Source organism: Monodon monoceros, unplaced genomic scaffold (assembly GCF_005190385.1).
Source record: "Monodon monoceros isolate NGI ecotype Baffin Bay Population unplaced genomic scaffold, NGI_Narwhal_1 Super_Scaffold_21, whole genome shotgun sequence".
Classification (NCBI taxonomy): Eukaryota; Metazoa; Chordata; class Mammalia; order Artiodactyla; family Monodontidae; genus Monodon; species Monodon monoceros.
This window is the reverse complement of record NW_021703778.1, coordinates 51,719,444-51,732,947: the sequence shown is the minus strand read 5'-3', so window position 1 is coordinate 51,732,947 and position 13,504 is coordinate 51,719,444. Positions and strand designations below refer to the sequence as shown.

The following is a 13,504-nucleotide window of genomic DNA, read 5'->3' as shown; positions in this document are numbered from 1 at the left end:
TTTTTTACATTCTCTTCCATTATAGGTTATTACAAGATATTGAGTATAATTCCCTGTGTTATAAAGTAGGTCCTTGTTGTTTATCTATTTTATATTTAGTAGTGTGTGTACGTTAATCTCAACCTCCTAATTTGTCTCTCCCCCACCCCTGCTTTGGTAACCATAAATTTGTTTACTATGTCTGTGAGTCTGTTCTGCTTTGTAAATAAGTTCATTTGTATCCTTTTTTGGAGTCCACATATAAGTGATATGATATTTGTGTTTGTCTGGCTTATTTCACTTAGTGTGATAATTTCTAGGTCCATCCATGTTACTGCAAATGGCATTGTTTCATTCTTTTTTATGGCTGAGTAATATTCCATTGTGTGTGTGTGCGTGTGTGTGTGTGTGTGTGTGTGTGTATACATACATCACATCTTCTTTATCCATTCACCTGTCACTGGATGGTTATTTCCATGTCTTGTCTATTGTAAATAGTGCTGCAGTGAACACTGGGGTGCATGTATCTTTTTGAATTATGGTTTTCTCCAGATACATGCCCAGGAGTGGGATTCCTGGATCAAATGGTAGTTCTATTTTTTTTTTTTGCGATACGCGGGCCTCTCACTGTTGCGGCCTCTCCCGTTGCGGAGCACAGGCTCCGGACGCGCAGGCTCAGCGGCCATGGCTCACGGGCCCAGCCGCTCCGCGGCATGTGGGATCTTCCCGGACCGGGGCACGAACCCGCGTCCTCTGCATCAGCAGGCGGACTCTCAACCCCTGCGCCACCAGGGAAGCCCTCTATTTTTATTTTTTTAATGAATCTCCATACTGTTCTCCACAGTGGCTGCACCAGTTTACATACCCACCAACAGTGTAGGAGGATTCCCTTTTCTCCTGGGAAGAAGATTTTGACTATATAGTTTGGCACAATTGGTACTTAGCAGCTGTGTGACTTGATGAAAGTTACTTAACCTCTCAGGCCTCGTTTTACCCCCTAGCAGAAAATCATTATTGTCTGTCTTAATAGTCAGTGCCTGGTGGGTACAAAAGCGTCTGTGCCTCATGGGGGTGACTTTAGGTGATGCTGCCTAGCTTGATATATGATTTACCCTTCTCAGATCTGCATTTCATTTTTTATTTTATTTTATTTTATTTTTCGGTATGCAGGTCTCTCACCACTGCAGCCTCTCCCGTTGCGGAGCACAGGCTCCGGACGCGCAGGCCCAGCGGCCATGGCCCACAGGCGCAGCCGCTCCGCGGCACGCGGGATCCCCCCAGACCGGGGCACGAACCCGCGTCCCCTGCATCAGCAGGCGGACCCTCAACCACTGCGCCACCAGGGAAGCCCTCAGATCTGCATTTTAAAAAGTACTGTGAAGGGACATAAATGGGGATGGAAAGCAGAGAAGATAAGTAGGGAAAGGGCGTAAAGAGGAGGATTATTTGGTCATCAGGAGACTTTCTGATTTTTCATTTTTAAACAATAAAAAGGCCCACTTGGAAATTTTTACTTGGAGTCCTTTGGTAACTTTGGCAAAATTATTGAAGTTTTCTGAGTTTCAATATCCCTGATATAATATAGGGATTTTAAAAAATCTGGTTGGTTTTAGATTCTTTCCAAAATACACTTGAGGCCTTTACAGAAAACAGTCTTTACTGGCTATCATTACCCACATGATTGGTGGGCCTTGGCCCTGTTGAGGAGAACATCTTTATCCTTCTCTCCTTATTCCTTTACCCAATAACCCAGTGTTAAAGGGAAAAAGGAAGTAATTCGTTTAGATATCTATATGTGATGTACTGGCTATTCTCACAGCCTGAATTTTATTTAAAGTTTTGAGTGTGTTCTCATGTTCTCTGTTCAAATATAGTCTCTATTTTATAGTCAGCAATCATCATTGTTTGGCTAAAATCTTGCCATCAAGGAGGTGAGGGGTCTGCTCCCCTGCCCCATTTGGCTGAATCTGTACCACAGCATTATTCCTGCTTCTCAAGGGTGTCTTTGACCTTCCTGCTTCTTGTGTTCAGGGCCCTAGCAAGAGAGGCATCTATCTGCCCAGCTCACTCCTGTACCTCACTGAGGTCTTGTTCTAAGTCACCTTCTCAGTGAGGACCGCAGCCCCCGCCCCTGCATCCCACTCTCTCTACCTTTTCACCTACAATACATGTCTGGTGTGAATCATCTGAACACTGATCATGTGGGCACAGTCTCTCAGGGCCTAAAATGGGAGCATGTGAATCTATCATGTGCCCACAAGGAGGGATGCTGCAATACTTGGTGAATAGTACCAATGACCACCATGATCTGTCTTTAGCTGCCAAATGTTTTGTCTCTCCCTCATCAGAGCAGACACACTCCTCCCTTCTTCAATTGAGGTAACCCCAAAGGTCCACCCAGTCCCATCCCCAATGTCATGGTTACCTGTATGTGTACATCTTCACATCAAGTTTGCACAAGGCTTTCCTTGATCCACCGACCACTAAACTGAAAAGAAAAGCTATCTAACCCACACCCACATATAGAGTATAGCTACAAGGATGAAGAAAGGCCAGGATAATCACAATCAACCCACTGGTTTGCAGCAATTCTGAGACCCCAGTGGGCAGATCCTGAGTGGGCTCTCTTCCCTGGGAAGAGAGTGTCTTTGATTAAGCTTTAACTCTGTTCCCAGAGTTGGGCTCCCAAGAACTCTTCTCCTTGGCTCTTGACTCCATTGTCTGGGAGTTTTCCTTTTCCATTAACTGTTTTGGCCATGGAAAAGTTAACATTGGAGAATAAGCCTCCTTTGGGGTCCAATCAGCTTTTCCAAGCCACGATCTACCCATTACAGAAAGAAATGCAAGAGTACATCTAAGTCTCAAATAGTCACAGACATTTTTTCCTGACTTGAGGTTCCTTTGGCAGTAGAACTCTCTCAAAACCTAGCCAGCCTCTTACCTGATAGGTCAGTTTAACAGTTGCATAGATCTTGTGTCAACACAATTCCAAGATCCATGATATGCCTTTGTTTTCAACGCCACTGCCTCTACCCAACCCTTTGCCTTCACTCTCACCTTTAATTTTTCTCTTAAATTAAGTACAGACACCTTGGTCCCATCAGTGTTCAGTGGAAGAGTCATATATTAGTCACTTGTCCTTGGAGCCATATTTGCACAAAGATTTTGCATCATGACAACTTAACCCATTTAGAGACTTTTAGCAATGGGTCTGATTATTTCTGCAAAGGTGAGTTTCAATAGGCTTTTAACAGTCAAAGCATTTCTTGAGTCTTTGATTTACTGATAGGGTGAGAAACATTTGCTTCTTCCATTCCTACAAGAATCAGTGTTTGTTTTATCTTTCTTTTCTCTTTTTTCAACTAAAGAAAAACACATAACCTAAAAGTTGCAAGTTATTATCTGGGGATCTTACTGAGGACTTAAGCCTGGGAGACAGCCTTTCAGATAGCTCTGAGGAACTGCTCTGAAGAGTTAAGGGAGAAGCCAGGATACATAGACTTTTGCTGGGAAAAAATGTAGTCAAACATCAAAAGATCACTGCTAATTACAAAGAACAGATATTTCAGGTTAATGATTTTGGTGCTTTTCTATGTATGGGAAGATGTAAGAATCTAGGTTCATTGACATTATTCCTTAAATATGCATTTAACTATCTAGGGCCAGTTTCCAAAGCACAAAATACTTCCTGTTATTCTCCATCCTGAATTCCCCTCAGGGCACACCACTGCAGGGGCTGATGGCTTGGTCCTTGTAGAACTGGAAATTGGGGCAACTTTCTTTGCTTACTGGAATGGCAGGCAAGAGTCCCTGTTCATACTTTCATAACTGCTTTCAAACCAGCCAATTATCCTCTGAGATAATTTCTTTCTTGTGTTAACTTACCAAGCATAGTCAATAGCAGTCAATACATCCGACATGTCATGTTTTTTCACCTTAATTGTCTGTTTAAGGCCTGTTTTCCCTGACTGGAATATAAGCCCCGTGAAGGCAGGGGCTTTTCCTATTGGCACAGTTCTGGGCCTTCAGTGGTTTTCAGGGCCTGACATAGTCAGTGAAACAAAGAGATGATGAATGAGGGGATAAGTTAATAAAAGGCTGGATTTGGTCTGTTGAATTACCTGTGTCAAAAAGGTTCTTTAAACCAGAAACTCAATGAAAAGGATAAATATGGGATTTGTTGAAAATTACTGAACTCTGTAAAAGTAATTCATACAATTCAGTATGTAAAGAAACTATGAAAGATATTTAAATCACTAACAATCTTCCTCTAGCTCCTCCTTACTATGGACCTAAAGCTAATCCTTTAAACTGTGATTATGGGAGGAGCCTCTGAGGTGGTCCAGGCTCAAGACATTTCTCCATGTCTCACAGTGACGTCAGCCCCATCCTGTATCTAAATGCTGTAAATACTGGGGTTGCTTCCAGTTACAGAAGTAATTTGAGTGCCATCAGCCCTTTATCAGAATCAGCATTTGGCTTGGGTGTCTATCAGCTCTATTTTTTTTTTTGTCATTGCTTATTTTTTGCTTTTTGATTTGCGTTGTGTTATTTGAGAAGGCTCTTGAGTGAAAATGATAATTATTATTATCTGAGCTAATACTTTCTGGATAATTTGTTTTATGCCAGGCACTAGAGCTTTTTATTTAACTATTTATTTCCTTCCATATAACCCCTTTAGGAGGTAGGCACTACTATTCTAACCATTTTACAGATTAGAGAATGGTAGATTTTGCTACCTGCCAGAGCTTGGACTTAGGAATATAGGAGAGTCTGCATCTATGTTCTGAATTGTATTCTACTACCTCTTGGCCCCTCACCACACTCTATGTGTTTATTACAATTTATTATTTACAGAACATTTTCACATATGTTATCACACCGTTGACAAATAATATCTGTTACCTTTATTGAATGTTCATCACGTTGATCCAGGCACAGTGTTAAGCACTAAGAGAAAGGGATGTGGGCAGGTGAGGATGCAGACATAAGGAGAGCCATACTCCTGAGAAAGAAAACAAAGCCTGCAGAAAATCCACTAATAGAAATGTCTTGCCCCTCCTTTTGCTCTGTTTCAGGAATACCAAATTGATATATTTTTTGCCCAGACCTGGACCGACAGTCGCCTTCGGTTCAACAGCACAATGAAAATACTTACTCTGAACAGCAACATGGTGGGGTTAATATGGATTCCAGATACAATATTCCGCAATTCCAAAACTGCAGAGGCTCACTGGATCACCACCCCTAATCAGCTCCTCAGAATTTGGAATGATGGGAAAATCCTTTACACTTTAAGGTGAGATGCTACTGATGGTCTGATATTGGGGACTTTAATTTAGATCATTGTAGGAATGGGACCCTATTTTTCATTGCTAAGTTCTATCACTTCTCATGTTCAACATGCTACTGGGTCTTGAGGAAGTTTTTCCTAATCCCATGTTATGTATAAATAAAGACATAAAAATGATCTGCAATGAATATAAACTCCTTCCTTCATCAGAATCCATTTCTGCTGTAAGTGCGCTGTGGAAATTATCTTTAATATGTTTAACTCACAGGACCATTCAGCTAAGAAAATAAAGATGTCTTGGTGTACTAATTGAAAAATGTAATTATAGCCAAATTTGAGACCACAAGGAACAAAAGAGCACAGAGGGTGTTCCCTAATGCATCCCTAATAGAAGTGGCAGCTACCTTGTAATGAGTCCTCTTGGCTGTCCTCACAGAAACCCAGCAAAGTAAGAGGGGCTGTGTTTGAAAGATGTGAATAGAACTACCTGCCCAAAGTTTCCATCGGGAACTAGTGTTACCCGGGTTTGAACTAGTGTTACCCGGGTTTGAACTGCAACATACCCTGCACCTAAGCCAGTCTTTCTGCTCACCCAGCATTGGGATCAAGGACAGTGGCGTCTGGACCCTGCTCTCCCAGCGTCTGAGCCCTCTCCAGAGCACTGGACTGAGTGCCTTGTGCTGATTATCTCTGTCTCACTGGCTTTGCTGCTTTACAGCTGCTTCCTGCACCTCCTGTCCTGTTCCTGACACAGCCTCTCCTCATTCTGCTCCTCCTGCCTTAGGACTTCCCCATCACTTTACCCACTTTCCACTTTCCTGCTGACTTAGCTCATCCATTCCTAAGACTTTAAAAGCCATATACACGCTGAGGATTCATTCCCACATTCATTTCCAACCCCAAACTTCCCTTCTGGGCACCAGATTCTAGGAGCCACCTACCTGTGTGTATCTCCTCCTGAAAGCCTAAAAGGCATTTTGATTCAGCATGCTGCAGGGGAATGTCATTTCTGTAATACCTCTGACCAGGCCCCTGTGTCCTCCTGGCTCAGTGAATACCACTGCCAGCCCCTGAACACAACCCCCTCCTCCCACATCCAGTATCAGGAGCTTTTAATTGCAAGTGATTTGTGGCCATAAGGAGAAATCTGTAATGCATGTGGTAAACACGTATTTGTAGCACAGATAAAGGCACAGATTAATATCAAAATAAGCAGAAGATTAAAGAATTTTAAAGTTTCACGGAAATAATAATGTTGGCAGCTTGGGAACAGCAACAACAATAAAAGCCACAACAGGGAACTCTGCTGATGAGTTAGTTACATTTGGAGAACAGGAGTTTGTAATAGCTATTTCCTCATCAATTCTTAAAGGAATATAAATGAGACTCTGAAATGAAGGTGAGCTTCAGCAAACCAGAATAGAAACATGGCCAGTCCTGCGATCCTTTATAGAAACTCTGACCCAAGGAATGTCTGCTTTGAAAAGATGCAATACACACATTTAGTGCAGCCACGACCTGCCTAGTCAAGTAGGAGAGTTAGCCAAATATGAAATCTTCCCTACAAGTGGATGAACTTGACATTATACCTACTTAGGCAAATATACCATTTTCAAAATGGAGGAAGGATTTAATTCAGTCAAACAGATTAAAAACAAGGACATATGAAAACAAGGACATATTGAAACAAAGACATATGAAAACAAGGACATATTGTTTTGATTTGTTTCCTCTCTTACTTGGCTTATATTTCTAGACACAGTCAGGAATTTTAATAATGGAAACTTCCTCTGCTTCTGATAGTTAAAAGTAAAACAAAGTAACACAACACAAAAAAACCCAAATGGTATACTGAATGGATGGTGCCCCTGCTAAGAGTGAGCTCTATGTGGCCACCCCAGGCCCCTGCTCCCCACATGGTAGTAATGTGACCGCCCCTGGCTTTGCTTAGGGCCTTTGCTGGATTGTCGCTGGCTGGCCACAAGAGTGATGCTTGGCTCCCCCACAGGCTCACCATAAATGCGGAATGCCAGCTGCAGCTGCACAACTTCCCCATGGATGAGCACTCCTGTCCGCTGATATTCTCCAGCTGTGAGTACTGACTTGGGGTATGACTGCTCTGTAAATAATTGTCTAGCCTATGCTGATTTCTAGCAAACAGTCACATGATTGATTATAGCATCACTATAAAACCAGAGAAAATGGATAACGGTTTTGGTCTGGGCCACCTGAGTATATTCACTCTAGACGTTGTTACATAGGACCCATGTTACAAAATAAGTAGCTTTGATAAATCTTTGAACAACTTAACCATTTTGTTATAATATTAAAGAACTCAGAAGTTGATGAACTGTTGACTTACCAAAGACCCTTATGCTAATGAGCTGTGCATATTATTTGGACATATACAGAATTCATTTGCAATAATTTTACACTTAATATCATCTTCAAGTCAAGTTGTTTGTCTTAAAAATAAAAAGATAAGTTTTTACTTAAATATATTTATAGTTGTCTCATTACACTATAATAGGATGTAATTTTTCATAGTATTTTATTTTCCAATATTTTACATAGGTTTGATACTAGAGCTAACAATTAATCACTTACAAATTCTTAAAGACAATATCTAGGGCTTCCCTGGTGGCGCAGTGATCGGGGGTCCGCCTGCCGATGCAGGGGACGCGGGCTCGTGCCCCGGTCCAAGAAGATCTCACATGCTTGCATACCGCAAAAAAAAAAAAAAAAAAAAAAAAAGACAATATCTAATTCTAAGTACAAGGCTACAAATAAAAGGAAATATCAAATTTATTTGCTTATAAAGTTTTAAAGTAAAGGTCAATATAGAAATATATCTGTGGAATTTATGATGATTCATTTAAAATATATTGACCACAACTACTTAAGTATGACTCATAAGAGTTCAACTAACTTCATTGACTATCTTTAAAATTGCATATGGGGCATGACAAACAAATATGATGAAGTCTCAGGCAGAAGGTTTTGTGGCTTTCTTCACTATACATTAGAGTGAAAAGACAAAAATGAAATAATGGATAAACACATTTTACAGTTCGTTTTAAATTCAGAAAAAGACAAGAGAGAAAGCAAAATTTACCTAGGGATAAATTTAACCTAGGAGGTTAAAGACCTGTATATTGAAAACTAAAACATGTTAATGAAAGAACTTGAAGAAAACACAAATAAATGGAAAGATATTCTATGCTCACATATTGGAAGAATCAATATTTTTAAAATTTCCATACTACCCAAAGCAATCTACAGATTCAATGCAATCCTTATCAAAATTCCATTGGTATTTTTAAAGAAATAAAACAAATAATCCTAAAATTTGTATGAAACCACACACACACACAAACTTGAATAGCAAAAGCCATCTTGAGAAAGAAGAAAAAGTTGGAAGTGTCACAGTCCCTGACTTGAAACTATACTACAAAGGTAGAGTCACCAAAACAGTGTGGCACTAGCATAAAAACAGACATATGGATCAGTGGAAAAGAATAGAGAGCCCAGAAATAAATCCACATATATGTGGTCAATTAATTTACCACAAAGGAGACAAGAATATATACAATGAAGAAAGGACAGACTCTTCGATAAATGGTGTTGGGAAAACAGGCCAGACACACACAAGAGAATTCAATTCAACCACTCTCTTGCACCATACACAAAAATTAACTCAAAATAGATTAAAAACTTGAACATAAGACCTAAAACCATAAAACTCCTAGAAGAAAACATAGGCAGTAAGCTCCTTGACATAGGTCTTGGTGATGACTTGTTTAATCTGACACCAGCAAAGCAACAAAAGCAAAAATAAACAAATGGAACTATATAACATACTAAAAAGCTTCTACACAGCAAAGGAAACTATCAACAAAATGGAAAAGCAACTTACTGAATGAGGGAAAATATTTGCAAACCATATATCTGATAAGGGACTAGTATCCAAAATATGTACAGAATTCATACAACTCAATAGCAAAACAATTTTTTTGATTAAAAAATGGTCAGAAGATCTAAAAAGACATTTTTTCTGAAGAAGACATGCAGATGGCCAACAGGTAGATGGAAAGATGTTCAACATCATTAGTCATTGGGGAAATGCAAATCAAAACAACAATGAGATATCACCTCCCACCTGTCAGAATGGCTATGAGCAAAAGACAACAAATATTGGTGAGGATGTGGAGAAAAAGAAAACCTTCTGCACTGTTGGTGGGAATGTAAATTGGTGCAGCCATTGTGGAAAACAGTATGACGATTCCTCAAAAAATTTAAAATAGAACTATCTTATGATCCAGCAATTCTACTTTCGTGTATTTATCCAAAGAAAATGAAAACACTAACTCAAAAAGATATATGCCTAGAGGGAGGACACCATCTGCATCTCTTGGTCAGTTGAGCTTTATACCCTTAAGGCAGGAGGGCAGGCTGAGTAGGAAAGATAGTCTGAACTCAGCCTCATCATTATCAGGCTCCAGCAGCATCTGATTGGACTTGCAGAGGAACAAACCAGAAATGTTTATTTTTAGGAGCCACAAATAGCTCGTTTCTTTCCATGTGCAGCATACAGAGTGCTGCCAAATGTATTTCATTCTAAATCCTTCTTGGGTTTAGACCTGAAGAGGGAACTAAGTATTCATGGCTCATCCAAATGCTTCATAACCGGTGTGTGTCTTAAAATAAACAGACAAAATTGCCCATTCCCTGCCTGCTCCCCGGGTGCATTAAAGAGGTGGGCCCTCTGCCAGGTGGAATGTCCTGGCAAGTGGGACCTTTGCTTTGGCAGGAAAGAAACCACACAGCTCCTTGAAAGTCCTTTCTCTTTTGGATGAGTTAATCACCAAATAGCAGATGCTATGAAATGCCAGCAGTGGCCCTGTGTCCTTTGAAGCAAATGCTCAGGTACAAAACTTCCAAAAGGAAGCCCATCTTCCAAGGCGAGAGCAACAGTTCATTTTATGTATCACTTGACTGGTCTAAGGCAGAGGTCCCCAAACTTTTTGGCACCAGGACCTGGTATCGTGGAAGACAATTTTTCCATGGAAGGGGGTGGGGGGAGATGGTTCAGGTGGTAATGCGAGCGATGGGGAGCGGCAGATGAAGCTTCGCTGGCTGGCTCACCTGCTACTCACCTCTTGCTGTGTGGCCTAGTTCCTAACAGGCCACGGACCAATACCAGTCCGCGGCTCGGGGGTTGGGGACCCCCGGTCTAAGGGATGCCTGGATAGCTGGTAAAACATTATTTTTGAATGTTTCTGTGAGGGTGTCTACAGGAGAGATCAACATTTGAGTCAGTAGCCTGAATAAGGAAGAGCGCCCTCACCAAGGTGTGTGGGCATCATCCAGTCTTTTGAGGGACCAAATACAGGCATACTTCCTTTTATCTTCTTTCACTTTATTGTGCTTCACAGATACTGCATTTTGTTTTACAAATTGAAAATTATGGCATCCCTTCCCAAACAGCATTGTTTTTTAGTTAAGTTACTTACATTGTTTTTTTTAGATGTAATGCTACTGCACACTTATCAATAATAGACTGTAGCATAGAGTAAGCATAACTTTTATATGCTCTGGGAAACCAAAAAATTTGTGTGACTTGATTTGTTGTGATGTTTGCTTTATTGTGATGGACTGGAACTGAAGCTGCAATATCTCCAAGGCCTGCCTGTAGAAGAAAAAGGTGAATGAAGGTGGAATTTGCTCTTTGCTTGAGCTGGGATGTGCATCTTCTGCTCTCAGATATCAATGCTCCTGGTTCCCAGGCCTCAGACTTGGACCAGGACTTAAAACCTCAGTCTCTTAATTCTCAGGCCTTTGGACTCAGACTGAATTACACCACCAAGGTTTCCTGGGTCTTCAGCTTGCAGACGACAGATTGTGGAACTTCTTGGCTTCCATAATCTCATGAACAAATTCCTATAATAAATGTCCTCTTATATCTTTATCTGTATCTATCCCTGCATCTACATTTATCCTATTGGTTCTGCTTCTCTGGAGAACCCTAATACAGGGAGGGAAGTTTCCACACTTCCAGCCTACAAAATATGTGGATATTCCCAAAATATTCCTGTATTCACTTGAATTCACCTGCTTTGGATGTAACCAAAGGGAGTTTTTTGGCATGTCCAGGAGACATGGCAGAGTCCAGCAGCCTGGAGCTGAGAGTGAGAATCAAGGCAGTGCCCTGGGAAGCAGGTTTCCGATCAGGGACCATGCCAGACAGACCAGTGCAGAGGGTGAGGGGGATTTTCCCATCTTGTCTCTTTGCCTGCCCCATTCTCCTTGAAGTGCTTGCCCTTCACCTGCTAGCCAGGTCATCTTCCCACATGTTCCTGGATCTCTGGCCTCTCCAACTCTTCCCTGTCCCTGCCATCTCACTGCTGTAGACACTCACACCTTGGGGGGGTGGGACGGTGCCCCGTGTGGCTGGTCCTGGCTGTATGTGCCTTCTATGAAGACAGTGTTGCCTGTAGCAGGAAGGACAGAGCTTTGGGGTCACCTCCTTTAACTGTTACCCTCATTATGGTGTAAACCACTGCTATTCATGATTGCACTGGCTCTGCTGTCCAGTCTTGAAAGTGGGTTATTTTTATTCTGGCTCTAAGTGAAGTAAGTTGTTCTGAGAGGTTAAGGACTGGGTCATGGCAGAGGAAGAATGCCGGACTGCTAGGCTGTGCTCTTTTTGTGACTTTGAAGGCTGTGCTCCTTTTTCCTTCTTCTTTTTTTTCTTTCACAATGATATCCTGCCACCCTTATTTTATTTTTTAAAACCACTTTATTGAGGTATGATTGACATGTAAAAAGCTGTGCATATTTAATGTCTGGAACTCACTGAGTTTGGGAAAATTGTAAGTACACCATACAGTATTGTTAGCTACAGGTAACATGCTGTATAGTGTATCTCCAGAACTTATCCTGCAAAACTGAAACTTTGTACCATTTGACAATCATCTCCCCATTTCTCCTTACCCCAGACCCTGGAAGCAACCATTCTATGGTCTGCTATGTGTTTGACTACTTTAGATTCCACACATAAGTGAAATCATGTAGTATTTGTCTTTCTGTGTCTGGCTTACTTCACTTAGCATAGTGCCCTCAAGATCCACCCAAGTTGTTGCAAATGGCAGGGTTTCCTTTTTAAGGCTGAATAATATTTCACCATATATATATATATATATATATATATATATATATATATATATCACAACTTCTTTATCCATTCATCTGTGGATGGATACTTAGGTTATTTCCATGTCCTGGCTATTGTAAATAATGCTGCTATCAACATGGGGGTGCATATATCTTTCCAAGATGGAAATTTTTTTCCTTTGGATATATATCCAGATGTGGAATTTGCTGGATCACATGGCAGTTCTATTTTTAATTTTGGGGGGAGCTTCTATACTGTTTTCCATAATGACTATACCAATTTACATTCCCACAGTGCACAAGGGTTCCCTTTTCTCCACATTCTCACCAACACTTATGAACTCTTGTCTTTTTGATGAAGCCATTGTGACAATGTGGGGTGATATCTCATTGTGGTTTTGATTTGCATTTTTCTGATGATTGATCACCTTTTCATGTACTTGTTGGCCATCTGTATGTCTTTTTCAGAAGAATGTTCAGGTCCTTTACCATTTTTAAATCAGGTTATTTGTTGTTGCTGTTTTCTACTGAGTTACTGAGTTGTGGAGTTTTTTGTATATATTGGATATTAGTCCCTTATCAAATACATGATTTGCAAATATTTTCTCCCATTCTGTACATTGCTTTCCATTTTGCTTATTGTTTCCTTTGCTGTGCAGAAGCTTTTTGTTTGATGAAGTCCCTCTGTAGCCAGATGACCCTGGGTGCCCTATCACGGTGGATCCCTGGAGGTATTGTGCCCCTTTCTCAACAGCAGATGGAGGGGAGAAGGACGGTGCAGTGGCAGGAACGTTGCGGAGGTGCTGGAGAAAGTGATCTTTCAGCATCTCTCAGATCTTCTCACATAGTAGCAAAACCCTTCCTCTTGGTGCAGCCAATGGACTTGTGGGTGCTGGGTCACATGGAGAAGAGTGTGCACTAGAGGGTACACAGATGCTATTCACACATCCCAAACACTGAGTGCCTGAAAACCAGCAAAACGGAAGTGTCAGAGGGCTTGGAATAAAACAAGAGTGAGAGCTCCTCCCACTGCGAGCTCTTCTTACTGCTTAGGTGTTT

The 13,504-nt window shown here is 41.1% G+C and overlaps 1 protein-coding gene across 1 annotated transcript in view; it reads left to right on the top strand.

Moving 5' to 3' along the window:
* Positions 1-13,504, top strand: part of GABRG3 (gamma-aminobutyric acid type A receptor gamma3 subunit) — a 596,233-nt gene that overhangs the window by 426,973 nt on the left and 155,756 nt on the right. The window contains exons 4-5 of the mRNA XM_029239805.1: positions 5,058-5,278; positions 7,281-7,363. Of these exons, the coding sequence (XP_029095638.1) occupies positions 5,058-5,278; positions 7,281-7,363 (304 nt within the window). The remainder of the gene's footprint in view (positions 1-5,057; positions 5,279-7,280; positions 7,364-13,504) is intronic.